The sequence below is a fragment of the Hemitrygon akajei genome, chromosome 5 (genome assembly GCF_048418815.1).
Source record: "Hemitrygon akajei chromosome 5, sHemAka1.3, whole genome shotgun sequence".
NCBI classification, from domain to species: Eukaryota; Metazoa; Chordata; class Chondrichthyes; order Myliobatiformes; family Dasyatidae; genus Hemitrygon; species Hemitrygon akajei.
The window spans coordinates 175,704,981-175,719,726 of record NC_133128.1 but is presented as its reverse complement, the minus strand read 5'-3'; the positions used below and the strand labels follow the sequence as shown (position 1 = coordinate 175,719,726).

Genomic DNA, 14,746 nt, shown 5'->3' with positions numbered 1-14,746 from the left:
AAAAAAGAGGTGATGAGATATATGTATATGTATTAAGATAATCTCAAGAGGTTCTTCAATTATTTTAACAGTAAAAGTGTGTCAAGGATGAGACTAAGTGTTCTTAAAGACCATCAGGGATTCCTGGGTGTAGAGCTCCAGGAGACAGCTGAGATTTTTAATGTCTTTCTCCTAGGTGGTTACTAAGAAAAATAGCATGGATGCCAAAGAAATGAGTAATGAGTAGTGAGGACTTGGATCATATGCATATTATGAGAAAGGAGGTATTTGCAGCTTTGAAGCACATTATGTTGGCAAATCCCCCAGGGTCCAACCAGATGCAACCCTGTACCTTATGGGAGGCTCAGAAAGAAATCACCAAGATATTATAGAAATATTTGCTACTCATTAGCTAATCAAAGTTCCAGAAGTCTGCAGGATGGCTAATGTTGTTTATTTATTCAAGGATAGCAAGAACAAGGCCAGGGACTACAGGCCACTGAGCCTAACTTCAGTTGTAGAGAAGCTCTGAGGGAATTCTAAGGGACAAGATCTACCATCACTTGTATAATCAAGACTTAATCAAGAATAGTCAGCATGGTTTGTGCATTTGAGATGATGTCTGATAAATCTTCTGGAGTTTTTCAAAGAGGTAATTAAGAGGATAGATGAAGGTAGGGTAGTGGATGTTGTCTATATGGATTTTAGTAAGGCCTTTGAGAAGGTCCCACATGGCAGACTAATCAGAAGGCTTGGTCACATGGGATTCAAGGGAGTTAACGAGGTGCATTCAGAATTGGCTCAGTGATAGAAAGCACAGCGTGGTGGTTGAAGGTCAATTCTCTAACGAGAGGTTTGTGATAGTGGAATGCCTCAAGGATCAGTGTTGGGACTTACCTCTTTTATTCATTATGTATGTAAATGTTTTGGATTTGAATGTACATGGTACAAGTAGCAAATACTGTTAAAGGTGTCGATTGACAAGGTGATGAAGAAGGTATTCAGCATGCTGGCCTTCATAGTTTCAGATAGGGACATTACCCTGCAGTCATAAGTCATTGATGAGGCTAGACTTGGAGTATTGTGACCAGTTTTAGTCACCCTGTTATACAGGAAAGACATTGTCAACCTGGAGAAGGTGCAGAAGAGATTTATGAAGATGCTGTCCATGTTAGAGGCCCTTAGTTATGGGGAGCAGTTGCCACTCTAGACCTTTATCCCCTGGAGCACTGGAGAATGAAGGATCAGCTCACAATAGTTTATAAACTTAACAGGGGTATGAGAACATGCTCAGTCACAACAACCACTCAGGGTCCAATCAAACGATGTGTTTAATTGTCCTATACATCTTTCTTACAATTGCGTGTCACTGCTGGATACTAAGAACATCAAGGACTGTAGGACTGTCCCATCAGCGAGTTGCTCGATAACGATGGAGCTAGACTTGCTGTGTATCATTGCCGCATTGTTGCCTGGACCTGTGGCATACTGTTGTGCGGAGATAGTGTGCGATCCAACAAACGGAGCAAGTGATTGTCTTGGATGATTTTATTGTGATTGCAAGACCCTGTTGGACATTGGTAATGTAGAATACTGCAAGTCCAGTTCACTGGTTCATTGGCAAGACTAACGTCAGGGGAACTGCATTGTCTCAGTTGAGGCGAGGACGAGTCCCACTGTGCAAGGTATTGTGGGAGAAAGCAGTGACCTCCGTGGGCACAGTGGAGTCTAGGTTGGACCCTCCCAGCGGTGCTGTTCTCTGCTGCCCTCCAGTGTTCACTCAGTGGAAGCTCACTAACCTCCGTCTACAGCCACACTACCCAGGGATTTAGGCTATATTACTTTTTTTTCTTTGTGACTGTATGTTTTTCTGAAATCATAACCATAGGTGCTATTTGTGCAAAGTGTAATGTGCTGTGTGCTGTCAGTAATGTGTTTTGTACCTTGGTCCCGGAAGGACACTGTTTTCTTTGGCTGTTTTATTTATGATCAAATGATAATTGAACTTGAACTTGAATAAGGTAGATGTCCATAGACTTTTCCCCAGGGTTGAGGAGTCCAAAACTGGAGGACACTGATACAGGATAAGAGGAGAAAGATGTAAGAGACCCGAGGTGACCTCTTTACTCTGAGAGTCATGAGTGGCTGGAGTGAGTTGCCAGGGGAAGTGGTCAAGGCGAGTACAATTGCAATATTTAAGAAACTTTTGGATATGTACATGCAGGGGATAAGCTAGGAGGGTTATAGGCCAAACACAGACATCTGAGGATTGCAGAGACGATGCTGTGGTCAACATGGACCAGTTGTGCCAATGGACCTGTTTCTGTGCTGTATTATTCTCCGTCTCTACTCTGCCCAGTGCTCAGTTCATCCCTGGAGCAAATTCTAATCTAGTTTCTTTGATGCACAATCAAGTTCAAGCAAAATCTCATTTGGCATTCATTGTTTTGGCTGTACTGTTTAGCCCCCTCTTTGCTTTATTGTTTTCTGTGTTGTTTTAGACAGACAGACATACTTTATTGATCCCGAGGGAAATTGGGATGGCCATTATAGAGTGTCAACTTCAGAAGGAGCATTATTTTACTTTTCTAAAACCTTGTCTGTTCATGTTATCTGTAGAAAGTTAAACATTTCCGTGTCTTTGTGAATTCTCCGTCTGTTTATTGTTTGTGGTACTTGCATGCATTCTGAGCCAAACAAGCTTTGCTAGTGATGAGGTGCAGCTCATGAAGTCCTAAAGTGAAGAAGAGAGAACAAGTGACCATGCAGCAGGTCATACAGAAGCAGCATAACACCATGATGCAAGACAGGGACTTATTTAATGGTTGATTACAGAAGTCAGTCTTTCTGCCTTTGTATAAAAGGCACAAACCATACTTGACAACACGTCCTTTGTATAAAAGGATTGAGAGGTGTTGTCAAGCAACAGATGAAACTCGTGGGCTGGGAAGAAGCGAGCTTTACTGATGAATTGGAAAATGAACCAGCCATTCATTAAATTTATTTAATGAATAGATTATAAGGCTAGCAGCAAGAATGAAATTAGAAGAACCATAAGGGGCCATGAGAAGGCCTTGGCGGACAGGATTAAGGAAAACCCCAAGGCATTCTACAAGTATATGAAGAGCAGGAGGATAAGACGTGAGAGAATAGGACCAATCAAGTGTGACACTGGTAAAGTGTGTATGGAACTGGCAGAGATAGTAGAGGTACTTAATGAATACTTTGCTTCAATATTCACTAAGGAAAAGGACCTTGGCAATTGTAGGGATGACTTACAGCAGACTGAAAAGCTTGAGCATGTAGATATTAAGGAAGAGGATGTGCTGGAGCTTTTGGAAAGCATCAAGTTGGATAAGTCGCCAGGACCGGATGAGATGTAACCCAGGCTACTGTGGGAGGCAATTGCTGAGCCTCTGGTGATGATCTTTGCATCATCAATGGGGACAGGAGAGGTTCTGGAGGATTGGAGGGTTGCGAATGTTGTTTCCTTATTCAAGAAAGGGAGTAAAGAAAGCCCAAGAAATTATAGACCAGTGAGTCTTACTTCTGTGGTTGGTAAGTTGATGGAGAAGATACTGAGAGGCAGAATTTATGAGCATTTGGAGAGGCATAATATGATTAGGAATAGTCAGCATGGCCTTACAGGCCTGACTAAATTTTTTGAAGATGTGACTAAACACATTGATGAAGGTAGAGCAGTAGATGTAGTGTATATGGATTTCAGCAAGGTTGGGGGTGTTGAGGATAGTGTGGAGGGCTGTCAGAGATTACAGAGGGACATTGATAGGATGCAAAACTGGGCTGAGAAGTGGCAGATGGACTTCAATCCAGGTAAGTGTGAGGTGGTTCATTTTGGTAGGACAAATGTGATGGCAGAATATAGTATTAATGGTAAGACTCTTGACAGTGTGGAGGATCAGAGGGATCTTGGGGTCCAAGTCCATAGGACACTCAAAGCTGATGCGCAGGTTGACTGTGGTTAAGAAGGCATACAGTGCCTTCATCAATTGTGGGATTGAGTTTAAGAGCCAAGAGGTAATGTTGCAGCTATATAGGACCCTGGTCAGACCCCACTGAGTACTGTGCTCAATTCTGGTTGCCTCACTACAGGAAGGATGTGGAAACCATAGAAAGGATGCACAGGAAATTTACAAGGATGTTGCCTGAATTGAGGAGCATGCCTTATGAAAATAGGTTGAGTGAACTTGGCCTTTTCTCCTTGGAGCGATGGAGGATGAGAGGTGACCTTATAGAGGTGTATAAGATGATGAGAGGCATTGATCATGTGGATAGTCAGAGGCTTTTTCCCAGGGCTGAAATGGCTAGCACAGGAGGACACAGTTTTAAGGTGCTTGCAAGTAGGTACAGAGAAGATGTCAGAGGTAAGTTTTTTTACGCAGGGAGTGGTGAGTGCGTAGAATGGACTGCTAGTGACTGTGGTGGAGGAGGATATGATAGGGTCTTTTAAGAGACTCCTGGACAGGTACATGGAGCTCAGAAAAATAAAGGGCTATGGGTAATCCTAGGTAATTTCTAAGGTAGGGACATGTTCGGCACAGCTTTGTGGGCTGAAGGGCCTGTATTGTGCTGTAGGTTTTCTATGTTTCTATGGTTCTATAATTCAGGACAAAGTAATGAACTTTGGCAGTGAACAGAGAGTTTGCATTTAGTTTTCTGAATAAACCTAATTTTTTGTCACTGCCAAAAGTTAGAAAAGTAAGCACTGGCTCAGAGTTTGACAAAGTCTCCCGGTCAAACATCTAGTATTTAACAATGTCCGGATCAGTAACCATTGAATAATACTAAATCCAAACTTCAGAATGATTAGATCATTTATCATTGCTCCCTCAGATCTAGTGGTCTTCATCACAATTCTCTTTATGCCTCTTTCAAGTTCTCGTCTAACCAAGTGTTTAAATAGCTATTTATAATTATATAATTTGCAAATTATGATTTACTGTTTTGATAAAATACAAGCTATTCACTATAACAGTTGCACTACTTTTTTCAATCAAGTTGCCACCTGTGTCCAACTCCAACTATCTCAATCGACTGAATTTATTTTAGAAAACATCAAAAATATATTGGGGAGTATTTATTATTTTACAACCATTATCTTTTAAGCAACCAAACAGTCTAAACATTTTAAGGACTTTATATTATTTCTCCATATAATTTACACTTACATGGCCTGTATACCACCTCCTGCCTTTAAGTAAACTTTCTGTCTATGTCTCACAGCTCTTACCCCAGTTAAGTAACTTACCATTGTTCGGATGAAGCACATCCTTAAACATTTAAACAAAAGGTTCACTGACAATTGTAGTCCTTTGTATCTTTTTGTCAGTATCTTTTGCCAAGGGAGCAACAGTTTAATAATTTTGTTGTTCTTACCCTTAGGGACATGGGAGAAGATGGAGATAGTCAGGGAGATGGTAGCAGTCAGCCAGATACTATTTCCATTGCATCAAGGACCTCACAGAATACGATGGACAGTGATAAGGTAGGTGCAATTTCGTGGAATCTGTTGGTCTGCACTTATGAATTCATCTGCAACATTCTAAACAGTGCAAGTCGAATACTCCCTCATTCACTGCTGAATTAGTGTCTGCTTACTTGCAAGGTGAGCCATGTAGTGTTGGGAGTATTGCTGAGCATAGCGTGTCCCTGCAGAGCCCCCTCCTCTGGTTTTAGTTGGATCCTGTTTGTCACGAGATAGAACGTAGAACAGAGCCACAGTGCTGTGCCAAACCAGTTACGTGAGTAATCAAATGGCCAACTAAACTAATCCTTTTTGCCTGCACAATGTCCATATCCTTCCATTTTCCTCACAGTCCTGTGCCTAACTAAATGTCTCTTAAAGTCCCTAATGTATCTGCCGCTACCACCAGCCCAGGTACCCATCACTCTCTGTGTTTTTTTAAAAAAAAACTTGCTCCTAACATATCCTTTGAAATTACTCCCTTTCACCTTAAATGTATACTGTCTGGTTTTAGACCTTTCAAACCTGGGACAAAGAAACTTTCTATCTTCTCAATAAACCACTCATAATCTTATATACCTCTGTCAGATCTCCTCTCAGCATCTGTCGCTTGAGAAAAAAACAACCCAACGTTTTCCAACCTCTCGTGGTACCTCAAGCACTCTAATCCCAGCAGCATCCTGATAAACCTCTTCTGCACTCTCCCTAAAACTTCGATAGAATGACCAGAACTCTATGCAATACACCATATGCTGCCTAACTAGAGTTTTATAAAGCTGCAATCTAACTTCCTGACTTTGAAACTCAAAGTAGAGCTGTCGAGGTTATCTAAATGGATTTTAGTAAGGTGTTTGACAAGGTCCCTCATGAAAGGCTCATCCAGAAGATTAAGATGCTTGGGATCAATGGTGAATTGGCTGATTGGATTCAGAATTCAGTACCTTGACTATTAAAGACAACCGTGCCATATACCTTCCTAACAGCCCTGGCAACCTGTGTAGTCTCTTTCAGGGAGCTATGAACTTGGTCTCTTTACATTGACCTAGCAAGGTGCAACACTTCACTTTTGTCCAGGTTGTACTCCATCTGCCATTACTCTGCCCATAACTGCAACAGATCTATATCCTGCTGTATTTTTTGCCAGACATTTATCCTATCCCCAACTCCACGGATCTTCGTATCATCTGCAAACTTACAAACCCCACCATTCTACATTTTCATCCAAGTCGTTTACACACAGAATATCACAGACCGTAGAGATCACAGTACAGATCCTTGTGGATCTCAGCTAGAATAAGTCCCTTAAACCATTACCCTCTGTCTTCAATGGGAAGCCAATTCTGAATCCAATCAGCCAATTCACCATGCATCTTAATCTTCTGGATGAGCCTTTCATGAGGGACCTTGTCAAACGCCTTACTAAAATCCATTTAGACAACATCCAGAGCTCTATTTTCATCAATCACCCTTGTCACCTCATCAAAAAACTCAATCAAGTTAGTAAGCCACACCTTGCCTCACACAAAGCCACGTTGCCTCTTCCTAATTAGGCCATGGTTGTCCAAATACTCATAAATCTCTGGCACTGAGTCTGCCTCTGTGACTCAGAAGGAAAAGGGGAAGAAGAGGCACGTTATGGTGATAGGAGATTTGTTAGTTTGGGGAATGGGCAGGAGGTTCTGTGGGTGAGAACATGATTCTTGGATGGTATGTTGCCTCCCGAGTGTCAGGGTCCAGGATATCTTGGATCGAGTCCTCAGCATTCTTAAGTGAGATGCTGAACAGCCAGAAGTCCTGGTCCATGTAGATACCAGTGACATGGGTAGGATGCATGACAATGTTTTGCACTGGGAGTTTACGGAAGTTAGGTGCTAGTTAAAGGGCAGGACTTCTAGGGTTGTGATTTCAGGATTGCTAGCCATGCCACATGTTAATGAGGCTAGAACTAGGAAGAGTATACAGTTTAATACATGGAGTTGGTGTAGGAGGAAGGGCATAATATTTTTGGATCATTGGTCTCTCTTCCAGGGAAGTTAGGACCTGTACAGAGGGAACAGTTTGCACCTGAACTGGAGGGGGACTAATATCCTAGTGGGAAGATTTGTTAATGCTATACGGTGGGGTTTAAACTAGAGTTGCAGGGCAATGGGAACCAGAGTGCCAGAACAGTTAGTGGAGAGATTGTGGAGGCAGATGCCGGTAAAACCTCAGACAAAGTTAGGAATCAAATGGTTGAACAAAATCAAAAAGTGACAATTTAAAATTGATGAACCTTCCTCCTTGACTTCCCATTTAGAGTACTGAGAGACAGGCTACAACCCAGGACGGACCAATATCCTTGCTGAAAGGTTGCCAGAGTTGGGGATGGAGTTGTTGGTTTACAAACTGAGGCAGTGTGTAGGTGAGACTGCTAGCGAGGAGAGGCTGATGAAAATTGTACTCAAGGTGATGAGTTGCAAAGTAAAAAGGGGACAAAATCGAAAAGGGCGATGAATGCAGGACCGAATATACACAGTTATATTTCAATATGCACGATATACAGAATAAGGTAAATGATCTTGTAGCATAGTTACAGATTGACATGTATGATGTTGTGGGCCTCACTGAATTATGGCTGAAAGAAGATTATAGCTGGGAGCTTAATGTCCAAGGGTTAATGTTCCCTCTAACTTTTAGTAGACAGTGTGCGCAAAAATCTTATGTTGTGCAAATTCTTTTCTTGTGACAAAAGTATGTGCGCACTGAATGTACACATGGCACAGTTTATGTAGGTTTACAAAATATTTGACATAAACCTGAACAGAATAACAACAAAATAACATACATATTTCAGTCACTCAGTTATTTTTTCTCTCTCCTGTCTTTGGCTTTTACCCATTCTTTGAGTTCCTCTGGGTTTGATTGTTTTCGTTCTTGCTCATCTGCACTCAACCATAACATGTGTAGCACTCCTGTAATGGGTAATGATGGATTCTGTTGCCTGAGCTTTTGTACACCGTCCAAAATGCCACTTACTTGCCAAATGACACTTCAAAAAGTTAAGTTTCCAAATATCATCCCACTTCTTTCCACTAGCAAACTCTCCAGCAACATTTGCATCATGACAATACAAACAAAACTCCAGTTTCCGAATCCTACATATTTTTTTCTCGTAGCTGAATGTTCATAACTTCATAAGCTTTCAGTGTAGCAGTTTCTACTATTCTGTTAAGCCATTCAACTTTAAACAAATCTGCAGTTCTTTTGCACTTCACGCCCTTCCCTTCTTTTGAATTCAACATAGTGAATCAATATTTTTTCAATAAAAACTTAGTAAGCTATCTACAGGATTTGAAGCAAATCTTTGTAAACTTTACAATATGATCACTGTCTGCCAAAGATGGCTGCCGCCACGATGCAGCTGTACAAACCGGAACAGGAAAGGTGAGGTGACGTAAATTAGTGACGTGCATTGTGGTATTTGAAAAACCGACTAACTAGTTAACAGAAATATTTAGCTAAAAGATTATTTTCAATAAGTATAATTATTAATTACTACATTATTTTAGGTAACTAACCTTTTGTGCGCTCATTAATTTTCTTTGTGCGCTGGTTGAAAAACATGCGTGCGCACGCACACAGCTTAGAGGAAACATAGCCCAAGGGTACACATTGTATTGAAAGGGCAGATAGGAAGGCAGAGGGGTGGCATTGTAAAAAGTGAAATCAAAACATTAGAAAATGGTGACATAGGGTTGGAAGGTGTTGAATCATTGTGGATAAAACTAAGAAACTGTAAGGGTAAAAGGACCCTGAATGGAGTTGTATACAGACCCCCAAACCTGAACTTTACTAGGGTCCATTTGAACACTGGATGGGGTAAATATATAACCCAAAAACAACACCGGGTCTTTGGTGTTTTGGTCACATTTTTCAAGCTTGATGCACAGGTTATTTTTAAGAAGGCATCTGTGTACTCTCTGGACATGCTGGATGCTCCTGATGAGAGTGGGAATAGATAAGGATGTCATCCAACTACACAAACAAGCTGGTTCAACATTTCCCTGAGCACATTGTTAACCATGGCCTGGAATACAGCGGGGGCATTGGCCAGACCAAAAGGCATCACCGGGTATTCATAGTGGCCATTAGAGGTGCTGAAAGCTGTTTTCCACTCATCCCCTTCTCTTATGTGAATCAGATTGTAAGCATTGCGCAGATCAATTTTGGAAAATATTAATGCTCCCTGGAGATGTTCAAATGCAGATGCCATCAAGGGAAGAGGGTAGCGGTAGCGTTAGTAGGAGAGATTGTCGGGGCAGCAGAAAAGGAGGACCTGCGGGATGCTGGGAGTGGGACTGAGGCGGCCTGAAGCCGCTGAATTGAGCTGGCAAGAACGTTAATGGCTGTCAGCTGATGCTGGCTGTTCACAGTAAGTTCGTGGACGGAAGCCGTGAGTGCGGAAATCACAGACACCTGAATCCGATTGTCTGTGGTGAGCTGTTGAACAGTTGTGCCTAGGGGTGATACCTGTTCCTCCAAGTGAGACTGGGCTTGTCGGCACAAGGCTATCTGCCTCGTGGCTTCCGTAACTTCACTGAGAACAAATTCCATTGCCTGTCGCTTGTCTCCTACCTGACCAATGAACCTCATAGCCAAGGTCAGCTGCCCTCTCTCTGCTGGGTCCAACTTCGTTATTCGAAACTTGCTGTTATGAGGTTCGGATATGGCCCAAGTGTGGAGTGAGAGACACTGAAAAAGGTCGATAGTTCACAGACTTTAATACAAACTGTGTTAAAGGGATAATAAAACAATAAACACTAGGCCAAACAGGGCTGTTAACTAAAACTCTCAAAATGAAACCGAAGCCTACACTGCGGCTGAAAAAACATCTGAACATTAAACGAATACCGCTAGTCTTCAGAGTCGAAAGTCCAATATCTCAGGGAAGGCCGAATGCAAAATGGCAGCAAAGCGTTGCTATGCTCTGTCCAAGTCTCAACAAGCACTACGACAACAAGTATAGAGTTAAATACTATCACGATTAAATAATAATGAGCTGACACATGCAAATTCATAAGCACAATTGCTGTATCGACTGCGCTGCCGAATACATGGTTGTGACATCCACAGGAATCCCCTACCTTCATCCTGTCTGTAGAATACGTGTCTCCTAGCCCTTGAGGAACCAAATGCAGTAATCAGCAAGAGAGAAGCAGCATATCCCAAGCCCTGTCATGTTGTGGCAGAAGACTAATCAAGCTAGCTTGAAGAACTCGCTGCCTAACTATTTTCAACACATTACCTGCCACTCTGGAAGGCCCAACACACTGACCATGCTACACCACCAACAAAAACACTTACTGATCCATCCCTCACCTGCACTTCCAATCACCTGCCGGTGTACAGACAAGTATTGAAAAGTGCAACACCTACGTAGAGGATTAAGAAGAGCTGGATGGCAGATGTGGAAGAACAAATTTGGGATTGTTTCGAGTTGGCGTTCAAGGAACTGTCAGGTCCTAAATGAATGTGCCAGAGTCATTAGCACTTCATAAGGACTGTGTACCCACAAAAGCATTCCAAATCTTTCTCAAGCAGAAGCCGTAGATGAGCCAAAAGTATCATAATTGCTGAGTGCTTGATCCATGGCATTCAAAGTTGGTGTCACAGAGCCATGCGACTTCTAGGTGTGACTTCCAGAGGGCCATTGTGAGTGAGAAGGCAATTTCATACTAAACTGAATCATGTATTAGCACATGCCAGCTGTGGCAGGGTGTGTAAACTATTACTTCATACAAGGTGAGAACAAAGAGTGACACATTCTTCTCAGATAAGCACAAGGTCTTTTTTGCAAGCTTTCATAAGGAGAGCTATGACACACTCACACGTGTCCCTCATCTCTGTATGATCCTGTAACATCAGTCTCTGAAGCCAACAGCCGAGCGCCCTTCAATCTGTGAAAGGCTTCTATTGTAGGCAGCATACCTGACTGAGTACTAAAGATCTGGTTGGAGTATTTATGGTCATATCCAACCTCTCAATTCTGCTGTTTGAGATTCCCACCTACTTCAAAAGGACAACACAAGTGAATCTGCAGATGCTGGAAATAAATAAAAAAACACGAAATGCTGACAGAATTCAGCAGGCCAGACAGCATCTATGGGAGGAGGTAATAACGACGTTTTGGGCCAAAACCCTTCATCAGGAGTGAAGTAACATGGGATGGTCGAGGGGGGATAAGAAGTGGGGGGAGGGATAAAGTAGAGAGCTGGGAAGTGATAGGCTGGAGGGAAATGGGCTAGGGGGAAGGTGGAGAATTATGGGAAATAAAAGAGAAAGAAAGGTAGGGCTGGGGGGAGATTATAGTGAGGGGGATAAAAGAGAGAGAAAGAGAACCAGACTGAAATAATAGATAGGGATGGGGGTAAGGGGGGGGGAGGCAGGGGTATCAACGGAGGTCTGTGAATTGGATGTTCATGCCGGCAGGTAGGAGGCTACCGAGGTGAGAGATAAGGTATTGCTCCATCGACCTGCGCGCGGCCTCATCTTGACGGTAGAGGAGGCCATGGACAGACATGTCGGAGTGGGAGTGGGAGCTCTCTACTTTATCCCTCCCCCCACTTCTTATCCCCCCTCGACCATCCCATGTTACTTCACTCCTGATGAAGGGTTTTGGCCCAAAACATCGTTATTACCTCCTCCCATAGATGCTGTCTGGCCTGCTGAGTTCTGCCAGCATTTCATGTTTTTTTACTTCAAAAGGACATCTATTATACCTGTGCCCAAGAACAGCACGATGACCTGCCACAATAAATACCACCTGGTGGTGCTTATACCAGCTGCAATGAAGTGTCTCAAGGGGTTTGCATGCGTCCTGCCCAATATATCAAGGGTACATCCTTCCCACCACTGGTTGTATCTTCAGAAGGTGCTGTCTCAAAAAGCCAATTTTCCTCATTAATGATCCCCACCATGCAGACCATGTCATCTTCTCACAACTAGCTTTGGGTGGGGGTATAGACCCCACACCACCAGGTTCAAGAACAGCTACTTCCCTTCAACTATTCAAACAGTCAGTTCTTGAACCAGCTTTAGTGATGCTATAACCACTTTGATCACTTTGCACTAAAATGGACTTTTTAAAATTCTAATTGGGTTCTTTCTTGTAAAACTTGTGTGTAATCTATATTTGTTTTCCCTTGTGACTGCTGCTTATATGACGCTCTGTGTCTGTGATGCTTTTTTCATTGCACCTGTGCGTGCATGTACTTGTGCATTTGACAATAAACTCAACTTTGACTTTGATTTAGTCATATATACTTAGTGGCCACTTTATTAGCTACACCTGCTTGTTAATTCAAATATTTAATCACCCAATTATGTGACAACAACTCAATGCATAAAAACACACAAACGTGGTCAAGAAGTTCAGTTGTTGTTCTGACTAAACATCAGAATGGGGAAGAAATGTGATCTTGGGGACCTTGACATGGAATGATTGTTGGTGCCAGATGAGATGGTTTGAGTTTCTCAGAAACTGCTGATCTCCTGGGATTTTCATGCACAGCTACAACAGCAGAAGACCACAATCATACTCTCAGTGGCCACTGAGCATATGTGAGTCACATAATAAATTATATGGACCTCGGAATATGTGAAATCATACTTTTACCTTGATGAAGTTATAAAAGACAAATTTTGTTAATGAATTCTGGAAGAACAGAAAAAAAACATTTGTTTTATTACCTCCTACGGGATCCCACCACCAGACACATCTTCCCCTCCCCCCCACTCTTGGCTTTCCACAGGGATCGCTCCCTACGCAACTCCCTTGTCCATTCATCCCCCCCATCCCTTCCCACCGACCTCCCTCCAGGCACTTATCCCTGCAAACGGAAGAAGTGCTACACCTGCCCCCACACTTCTTCCCTCACCACCATCCTAAGCCCCAGACAGTCCTTTCAGGTGAGGCACCACTTCACCTGCGAGTCAACTGGGGTGATAATCTGTATCCGGTGCTCCCGATGTGGCCATTTATACATTGGGGAGACCCGCCACAGACTGGGAGACCATTTCGCCGAAAACCGGCGCTCGGTCCTCCAGCAGTGGCAGGATCTCCCTGTGGCCACACACTTCAATTCCACAGACCACTCCCACTCCGACATGTCTGTCCATGGCCTCCCCTACCGTCAAGATGAGGCCGCGCACAGGTCGATGGAGCAATACCTTATCTCCCGCCGGGGTAGCCTCCTACCTGCCAGCATGAACATTCAACTCACAGACCTCCATTAATACCCCTGCCCCCCCTTACCCCCATCCCTATCTATTATTTTAGTCTGGTTCTCTTTCTCTCTCTTTTCCCCTTTTCCCCCCTCACTATAATCTCCCCCCAGCCCTACCTTTCTTTCTCTTTTATTTCCCATAATTCTCCACCTTCCTCCTAGCCCATTTCCCTCCAGCCAATCACTTCCCAGCTCTCTACTTCATCCTTCCTCCCACTTCTGATCCCCCCTTGACCATCCCATGTTACTTCACTCCTGATGAAGGGTTTCGGCCGGAAATGTCGTCACTACCTCCTTCCATAGATGTTGTCTGGCCTGCTGAGTTCTGCCAGCATTTTGTGTTTTTATCTGTTTTATTGGAGTCTGTTTCATTGAGAATTCTTATATTCTGCCAAGTTATTTTGTTGCAATCCAATGGAAAATCATTCTACTAACATCCCTTCATTTTCTTGCTGCTGACTTTAGATGGGTTCCCTTCAGTTACTGATCAGTGGAAATTATCTTCCTAATTAAAGTATCTCATGGTTTTATTTATCTAAACTCTAATAAACTTCTCAGCATCTATTCAAAAGATAAAAGTCTAATTTCTCTATTTTTTACTGATACACTTAACCTCCCTTCTCTGGTATTTTAGCAAATAAACAATATAAGTTCAGCTTTGAACTCTGTACCTTATTGAGAAGTGAATCTTATCGTGGTGTTCAAAGTCCAATTTTAAATTGAACTTCGCTGTAACTATCCCGGAGAATTGAAGACTCGAAACTCTGACTCGTTCTTGGTGAAGTGTATGTGTCTAGTAGTGATTCTCCTTGTCTCTGAGTTTTATATATATAAAAAAAAGAAGCTGAAGTCTAATCATGCAACGCTGGCTATCCAAAAATTTTAAAAACTCCAGTAAAGGTGGCTCCCAAAGGGTAAGTTGGCATATTTATTTTGATTGTGAAGGCAGTGAGAGTTCACCTGAGGTATCCTTCTCGGAACATACAGTAACTTCAAATGTTTAGTTGTGTGACTTATG

At 42.7% G+C, this 14,746-nt stretch overlaps 1 protein-coding gene across 5 annotated transcripts in view; it reads left to right on the top strand.

Annotated features, from left to right (window-relative positions):
• Positions 1–14,746, top strand: part of LOC140728501 (kalirin) — a 723,603-nt gene that overhangs the window by 468,299 nt on the left and 240,558 nt on the right. For 4 of the 5 annotated variants that reach the window (XM_073047309.1, XM_073047304.1, XM_073047303.1 and 1 more), the window contains exon 33: positions 5,383–5,485. In XM_073047309.1, the coding sequence (XP_072903410.1) occupies positions 5,383–5,485 (103 nt within the window). Of the gene's footprint in view, positions 1–5,382; positions 5,486–14,476; positions 14,643–14,746 lie in introns of those variants that run through there. The other variant, XM_073047306.1, reaches the window with a different exon arrangement.